Source organism: Kryptolebias marmoratus, linkage group LG24 (genome assembly GCF_001649575.2).
Source record: "Kryptolebias marmoratus isolate JLee-2015 linkage group LG24, ASM164957v2, whole genome shotgun sequence".
Lineage (NCBI taxonomy): Eukaryota > Metazoa > Chordata > Actinopteri > Cyprinodontiformes > Rivulidae > Kryptolebias > Kryptolebias marmoratus.
The window spans coordinates 17,183,147-17,191,900 of NC_051453.1; the positions used below are offsets into that span (position 1 = coordinate 17,183,147).

The window sequence follows — 8,754 nt, forward strand, 5'->3', positions numbered from 1 at the left end:
CATGGTTGTGGAGGTAATTCGGCCCACTCTTCTTTCCAGCGTTGCTTCAGTTCATTGATGTTTGCAGACATTTGTTTCTGCTCAGCTCTCTGAAGGTCCTGCAGCATTTCAGTCAGGCTGAGATCTGGACTATAACTGGACCATTAGAACATCTTTATTCTTCTCTTTTTTAGCCACTCTGTTGTAGATCAGCTGCTGTGTTTTTTGGATCATTTTTCTGTTTTATGACCCAGTTTGGTCCAAGCTTCAGCTGTCAGACAGATGGCCTCACATTTGACTCCAGAATCTTTTGGTCTAGAGGAGCTCATGGTCGACTCAGAGACTGCAGAACAAGCCCAAATCATCACTCCTCCACCACCGTGCTGACAGTTGGTATGCAGTGTTTGTGCTGATATGCTGTGTTTGGGTTTTGTGAATCACTGAACTGTGCATTATGGGTAAACACCTCTACTCTCACCTGGCATCCCTTCTAAATAAGTCAGACCTTTTTAGTCTTTAACCTGCAAAGTTTGACATGAAGCTGTTGAGTTTTCTTTTTTTTTTTTTTGCCATTTCTCTAAGCTTTACACTGTCTGACCTTGGGGTGATTTTGCTGGGATGGCCACTCCTGAGAAGACTACCTTTTGTCTTAAATGATTCACACATATGAATAATCTTTCTCATTGTGAAATTATGAACTCCAAGGAGTTTGGAGATGGCCTTTAACCTTTTCCAGATTTATTTAGCGTCAGTTTATTCTTTAAGGTCATTGCTGATGTCTTTCCGTCTTGGCATTCTGTTAACACACACCTTCAAACTGACAAAACTCCTGATTTTATATCAATGATCAGACTGATGATGATACATAAAACCTTAGAACTAAAAGAGGGTGGACCTTCTTTTTCCCATGACTGTATGCACATACCGAGCTCACTTCTGGTCAGCTGAGGCAAACAACAAGGATGAACTCTGTGATCTGTGTTTTTAGATTTGTAAATGATATTATTCTGGCACACAGATGAGGTGACCGTGTTTTACATTCTGCAAGCCACATCACAAATGGCTGCCATTTTTTTTAACTATCTGCCAACAGCTAACTGAGTGTACTGGTGTGTGCAGGACTTTAGACATCACTGAGCAGTCACTATACACTCCTACCTCAAATAAAACAATATACTCTTTATTTCTTTATGATAGGCGAGGACTGTCACATGAACAATCAGGTTTTGCCACCTGGGTTCTGAGCAATATAAAATCCAACGTTTTGAAGAGTGAAGATAAAATAAAATACCAATTATGCATTTGGCAAACATTAAACTGCAACACGTTTTAATGTTTTTTTATGGTTAGGAATGATTCTGATATTTTTTGGCACAATCTATTCCTGTTCTTACTTTACAATATTTATTATATTTATTAATCCAATACTGAACACGCTCATAAGAAAGCATCTATGAACAGTGTAGTCCAAGGATTAAGAGACTGATTCTAACAGCCAGTCTGCATCTATAATCCGACTTTTACAAAATGTAATTTTAAGACACTTGGTCGAAATATTGTTTAAGATTTGCTTGTTTATGTAGGCAATGAGTAAACCCAGTAATGAGCAAAACGGGGAGAGGCGATAACTAATTAGATATTTGTGTGAGCAGAGAGAAGCTGAGAAAAACCGGAATCAGTTTTGCCTTCAAAATAAAAGCGCCAAATGTGTCCCCCACGGTGTCTTTTAGAGATGCGCTCTTCTTGGGCTCTTTCGGGCAGAATTCACGAGTTTCATCTCATTTAAAAACAACTGATTATAATAAAGCAAGACTGCTCATCTTAGCCATTCCGGCTGTGTGTGTTTTATATTTTCTTGTAGCAGAATATTGGATTCATCAAATCAGATTAAAGGTGGTGATTCAAACGTCTATTTAAACAATTAGAAAAATGATGTGGTCGGGTTTTTTTCTTTCTTTTTGTCTTTTATTGGTGTAAACTTTCTATTGAGAGTTTTATTTAGAAAATGGGGCCGGATCCTTCTTGTTAACCCTATCATATTGACTCTTGTGACAAAATCCTCCGTGCGCTCCGCTGGCGCCGCACATCCAGCAGCAGCTGCTCATCCTGACAGTCCAGAAGGGGGACCTGTGGTTATAATTATTAATATTGTTTAGGTAGAAAAAAAATAGTAATATTTTAATTTATATTCCGGGTGATAAAAAAATGGGAAAGGTGTCTTCATCCAGCCTCTGGTCTTCCATCAGCTCCACTTTAAAGTGGAGCGGGATATTCGGACGCGTCGCCCGCCGGACCTGTCCGCTGTTTGAGCGCGCGCTCCGACACGAGTCTACAATGATTTAGGCTTCAACGGGAAACTATGGGCGCGCACATACTGGAGTCCAACTCCAGCGGCAACCTGACGCCTGCCGTGTCCGAGGCTGGGGCGGTGCTCCCGGGCTACCTGGTGGTGATCCTGTCGGTGCTCATGGTGACTCTGGTGATCGTCGTGGTGGCCGGGAACGCACTGGTCATCATGGCTTTTATCGTGGATAAAACCCTGAGAACTCAAAGCAACTACTTCTTTCTGAACCTTGCCATTTCGGATTTCCTTGTGGGTAAGTTGGTGCTCCCCCTTTCCTTGTGAAATTGGGCACTTTTGGGTCTGTAATTTACATCCACGTGCGCTTTTTACGCACGGTCAAACCGCTAATGATCCGTGGTGTTGTTTGGTGAGCAGAGTATATTTTTGCTTTATTCATTGTATTGTGCGTACATCTTTTACATCTGATATGCTGCTACTATAAAGGTAACTTGGAGCCTTTTTTTAAGAACTAGTGTTTACGCGTCCTGAAATGTGTTTTTTGCAATGTAATGTTGTCACATGTAACAGGTCTTACATCCAGACTGTGAGGAGGTGTGAATGGTAATGATAGAAGGTGTTGAATCATCATGCGGTGTGTTTGTGTGTGCGCGTGCACGCGCACTCTGTGTTCCAGGTGCGTTCTGCATCCCGGTGTACATCCCCTACAACCTGACAGGCAGGTGGATGCTGGGGAAGGGGCTCTGCAAAGTGTGGCTGGTCATGGACTACCTGCTGTGCTCCGCCTCCGTCTTCAACATCGTCCTCATTAGTTATGACCGCTTCCTGTCAGTCACAAGGGCGGTAAGTGGACCTCTGGCTGCGTTCTACTAACTACACAGACAACCACACCAAATTCACATATGAGCTCAGTCAGTGCTGCAAAGAGCACAGAGGTCACTGACTCGGCTTTCACAAGGCTGTTTGCTTTAATTATGTCCATGCAGGTCAAATATGTTGCTGGTTATAAGTGTTATTAATGCAAACTTCAGCATTGGAATCAAAATTCTGGTGTAAAAAGGCTTTTTAAAAATCCTCTAATTTATCAGACGACTAAGTAATTGTGCAGAAGGCTTTTCTTTTTCCTGATACTTGGCATCAGTCAATATTTGCAACCAAAAACTGAATGCACAGACATTTCTAGTGAGAAAAAAGGCTATGTGAAAGAATTCCTAATCACTTGTGGACATGTACCAAAGTAATTTCTTTAAATAGATCTGAAACAAAAGTGCTAAATCTTTAACATTTTCTTAATAATCAAATTGACTGCATTTTAAACAACTGTACATAAAACAAAAGCATGAAGGAGAGCCGTGGTTCTGTTCCTTTCCAGGGGGAAAAAAGAACACATAAATTTACTATGTTTTTCGCATTTGATCATGTATTTTCACATGTTCAACATTCACACAAAAACATGCACAAAATATGTTATTTGCCAGTGCAGTTTGGTGTACCTTTATCTACTCATTAAGAGTAATTACTATAGCTGTTTTGTTTTTGTTTTGTTTTTTTGTCTTTGAATCAACAGGAAGTTATGCTGCATTTAACAGGAAGTGGAAACTTGTATGGGATCAGGAAAAGTCCAAGAAAATGACACCAAAAGTCAGATTTGATGAAGTTTACCACATATTAGACCATTTTTGGTCTAATAAAACTTTAGATGATGCTCACAACATGTTTGTAGTGCTTTTCCTTTTTCAGTACAATAATATGTCTGCTTATGAGTATTTTTTTAATTGTAGGACACTTTTTGTGCTCAATGAAACCATGTGGCTTGAAAATGAGCTTCAATCTTTTAGGTGAGTTGCACCATCAAAAACTCAGATGATGCCATAGTTATGTAACATGGTTCATTCTCATTTTCATTCTCATTTTAGGAAGGTTTTTTTTTTTACAACCTTTTTTGTGGGTGTAGAATTTAGAGAGTGCGTGGAGGAAGCAGTCAGAATCAGCCAGCATGTGTTGGAGTAAAGATTTTCTGGATCTGATACAAACTAGAGGGTGCGCTGAGAGATATTCCTCTCTTTATTCTGCTTGTTTTGTCTTGAGCATTTTTGAAAACCATGCTTTTTACGAGTTGCCTAAAGGATTTGAAGCAGAAAACCATTTAAAAAGACGCTCTCTAATTCAAGAAAAGTTCCTCGCGTCTTGGTCACAAAAAAGTATTTTCTTGGCATGTTTGTCTGAAACAGCTGCAATTCTTCCATGTGAGTATTTTTTGCTCTCTCACAATCTGTTATTTTTAATTTACTTTAGACTTAGACTCCTACGTTCCAGATAAACCATTTCATTTTGCTGCTTCCTAAGATGCGCTCGGCAATAACATCTTGGTGCCGCCTTCTTGAGCTTGTTTTGACTGACGGTTTTTCAATGGTCTGAGATGAAATCTTATCTCTTTAGTCTTCATTTCAGATCTGCAGAGAGCAGCCTATCTCTTTCATTTACAGCCCAAGTGTCTTTGCTTTTGTCGCGAACACTCAAGATTGAGGCCAGCTCCAATTATCATAAAGAGGCGCCATGTCATTATCATTGTTAGTCAGGGTTTTTCTTCTTCTTCTTAATTTGGTCTTTACCCACATGAGCAGCATCAGTGAAATACCCAGCTGCTGCAACCATAAAGAGGCAGTTTGAGGGTTTAATTAACAAAAAGAATGAACATAAGAAGAAGAACAAAAGGAAAAGCGGCAACTGGAGGAACCCTTCTAAGTGACAGTTGAGTCTGAGAGGAGGTGCAGTTAAAACGCAGCGAGTGTAAAAAGAAAGAGCGATTGGAAACCAGATGTCTCTTTCAGAGCCATGTTGCAGCAGTGAATGTGGCTCTCAGCCCAACATTCCCGTGCTCCTTTTGGCTTCAGTGACACACCGTGGAGTAAGTGCGTCATGAGTGGGTTTTATTCGCAGCATCCCTCTGCAGCTCTGATACGACACAATGAGGGCTTCATTTGAAGGAGAGGCTCTGAGCAGATGCCAGCGTGTTGTGTTCGAGAAGCTGCACGGGGTTTATGTTCAAAGAGCGCCGGCGCGGCTCTCATCTGTGCCTCTCTTTTTCGTTTCAGGTGAAATACAGAGCTCAAAGAAACATCACCCAGCAGGCTGTGTTGAAGATGGGGGCTGTCTGGGTGTTGGCCTTCCTCCTCTACGGTCCGGCAATCATCTTCTGGGAGGCGATTGTGGGCCAGAGCATTGTCCCGGCCCACGAATGCTATGCAGAGTTTTATTTCACTTGGTACTTCCTGCTCAGCGCTTCTACCTTTGAGTTCTTCACCCCGTTCGTGTCGGTGGCCTTCTTTAACCTCAGCATCTACCTGAACATCCACCGGCGGAACAAGAACGGGAACATGTGCGCCGAGGACGACCTCAAGCCGAGAAGGAAGTCAAAGAAGCACAAGGACGGAGCGGGCTGGTCCGTGTTTTTCGTCAAGACCCGGAAGGTGATGTCCAGCGAGCCCGCCGCTATCTCCGCGGTTATAGAGGACGAGGACATCCTGTCACCCTCCTCCAGCGGCTGCCCTGACACCAGTCAGATCTTTGTACAGAGGGAGAAATTCTCTCCGCACAGAAAGAACTCCAGGCTGTTTCAGCCCACGGCCTCCTGCATGGCGCCCGGCCGGAGAACTCCGGGATCCCGCCTTTCCCGAGACAAAAAGATTGCCAAATCTTTGGCCATCATAGTCTGCATCTTTGGAATATGCTGGGCTCCGTACACTCTGCTGATGATCATCCGTGCGGCCTGTGGTGGTGAATGCGTGGCGGACTACTGGTACGAGATCACCTTTTGGCTCCTGTGGCTGAACTCGGCCATCAACCCTTTCTTGTACCCGCTGTGCCACAGCAGCTTTCGAAGGGCTTTCTCAAAGATACTCTGTCCTAAAAGACAGTCGGTGCAGCCTCAAATTGAGGCTCAGTCCTGCTAAGCAGCTCAGTTGCACAGCCATAATTTATAAATGCAGTAAACGTTAATGGTCTTACACTGTAAAAAAAAGGAAAAAAAAAATCTACATAATGTTCTTCCATGAGTTAAATAATAGAAGAAATGTTTGTTTTTAAGTGAGAAATGTCCGAACATATACGACAGCAATACAACGATGCAAAACATGGAAATGTTCTTTAATGTTGATATCAATAGAGTAGGGAAGCAGACTCCCACTGCATCAGTGTTAGTAAAACAACTGGCCTTGGTTAAAGTGGCCCCAGGAGCTGGTGTCAGATCTTCAAACGCTGTAAATGTTGGTTTAAAAATGTATGTAAACTTTTACTTTAAGTAGGACAATGATGTGGTTTAGGCTTTCAGATCTTAATGTGCTCAAGCTGTAAGGTGATGACTTATGTAGCTAAATTGTCATTGATTACCATAATTTAGTCCAAGTTATTGTATTAGGCCTGCTGTACAGCACAGAAGGGGGAAAAAAGCTACATTATTGTCTGTCTGAATGGGAGCGCAGAGAGAAATGAATGTCGCCAACATCAAGTTTGCTTTTTTTTTTCTTTTCTTGATTTAAAATTTTTTTTTTATAAAAGCCGCTGTGACGAAAAACCTTTTAAGTCCCATTTGCGTGACGCTGATATAAAATAAGGACTTAATGTCCTTTAATGTTTTCAGCCCCCCTCCACCCCACACACACGCAAACACACGCGCACCACAAAAAAGCTCCATGAAATCCTTTCAAAAACAGAGCTGCTAATTTGAAAAGGAAGACCTTTTGCGTCTGCCTTCAGAAAGCCAATTCAGGCTTTTCATCATGCGGCAATAGAATTACTAATGCTGAGTCCTCAAACTTCAAAGCACAAGAGAAGAGGAAGTGACTGCCGGCTGTCGTTTTGCTTTTTCACACTGACATTTTATGGTCTTGCGCTGCCTACATGTAGTTTATATTTAAAATGCTCATGTTGATGTTGATGTCGTCTGTGAAATGGAAACAAGAGTCAAGGTGTCGTTCAGTCAAATCTCAGGCCAGGGGATTATTGTGTTCAAGATTTGAAGATTTCTTCTAAAACTTTGGTTTCTTCGTGCCAGAAATGTTGAAGGAAATTAAATAAAATTTGGTCTGTTATGCAGGTTTGGAAAATTAAACAGTATTGTATTGGTTTTAAATGAGGCTACTAATGAGAATTTTTTTCAGTTCTCTCACCTACAAGTAACTTTATAAATAATCAATCTGATTGTTATTCACATTGGTTGAAAATTACCCTAAATTTGTTTTGTTTTTTACAGCAAAAGAAAAAAAAAAGCCACCTCATTGCATTTTGCTGTGTTATTACTCAAATAAAATTTCTGTTATTTTATGTGTAAGTGTCTAAAATAATATTCAAGACAAATTGTATTTATAAAAGTGGATCTGTCCAGTCTGCTGAAGTGGCCCTAATCAGGTGCAGGGTTCTGCTGATTACAATTAATCACTGAAGCAATAACATGCAACAGAGTGGCACTAATATATATATATATTTGGATAAATTCAGAAAAACTGAAATTTATTACAAACATAGTTATTAGATCAGATCTGAACCCCACAAATTTGAACAACTTGCCTGTAATAACTTCAGTTTAATTAGCTTTTTTTTTTTTTTTTTAGCTCAAACTTCCCACTGAAGTCATCCTAGGACCATTTCCAGAGAAGATAAACAACTTCAGTTCAAGACCAAACCAGTGGAAACTGAAAATGTTTCAATCATTTTGAAAAACAGGATTAAAATAAATTTATTAAAACTGAACCTAGTTATATAAAAGCCCAATTAAATCCAAATATAACCCAGTTTATTTGTTTTTTTAAAAAGTAGGCAGTAAATGATAGTTATAGCTGTTTGGGTCAAATGTTGAAAGAAATGTGTAACAAAATAGTATTCGGTCAGTTAGTTCTCAGATTATGGGGGATAACTCTCAGCTACTACCACACCAGATTTTAGCTCATTATCTATAACTGACAGAGTTATGGCTTTTTTAGTGTTTACTGAGTTTTATTAGCTGTGGCGATCATCTTGAATTGGAATTACTTCAAAAGTTAATTGGCTCTAGATGTACATCCAATGATTATTTTTAGGGAGTTTCATTAAAATCCGTCCTGTGGTTCATGAGACATTTTGCTAACAGACAAACAGATTTGACTCCATCAGTTAATATAATAAACAATATAATGTAGTGCCTAAAGTAAGAGATGGAGATGACGCTCAGCTACTACCATGCCTGGTTTTAGCTCAATATCTAAAAGAATAACTTATAGCCATTTTAATGTTAATTACAGACAGTTGACTGTAGTGGCCATCTTGAATTGGGTCAACTCCAAAAGTCAGTATGTTGTAGATGGACATTCAGTGATTACTTTCTAAGAGTTTAAATAAAATCAGACCAGAGATATTTTGCTAACACAACCAACAAACAAATGTAGACGGCGACAAAAACATTATCTCCCACCTTTTCCACAAAAACTCTGTTAGGAGCA

At 40.3% G+C, this 8,754-nt stretch overlaps 1 protein-coding gene across 1 annotated transcript; it reads left to right on the top strand.

Annotated features, from left to right (window-relative positions):
- On the top strand, nucleotides 1-8,288 carry LOC108243376 (histamine H3 receptor). Its single transcript, XM_017428752.3, has 3 exons — nucleotides 1-2,576; nucleotides 2,958-3,124; nucleotides 5,377-8,288. Exons 1-3 carry the CDS (start codon nucleotides 2,339-2,341, stop codon nucleotides 6,232-6,234), a joined length of 1,263 nt encoding a protein of 420 aa, XP_017284241.1. The 5' UTR covers nucleotides 1-2,338; the 3' UTR covers nucleotides 6,235-8,288.
- Nucleotides 8,289-8,754: the final 466 nt, after the last annotated feature.

Bases quoted from the DNA above. Each gene is read 5' to 3' on its own strand.
- LOC108243376 (XM_017428752.3), top strand. From the start codon at position 2,339: ATGGGCGCGCACATACTGGAGTCCAACTCCAGCGGCAACCTGACGCCT. The intron at 2,577-2,957 runs GTAAGTTGGTGC...TCTGTGTTCCAG, and splicing joins CATTTCGGATTTCCTTGTGG to GTGCGTTCTGCATCCCGGTG. The intron at 3,125-5,376 runs GTAAGTGGACCT...TTTTCGTTTCAG, and splicing joins TCCTGTCAGTCACAAGGGCG to GTGAAATACAGAGCTCAAAG.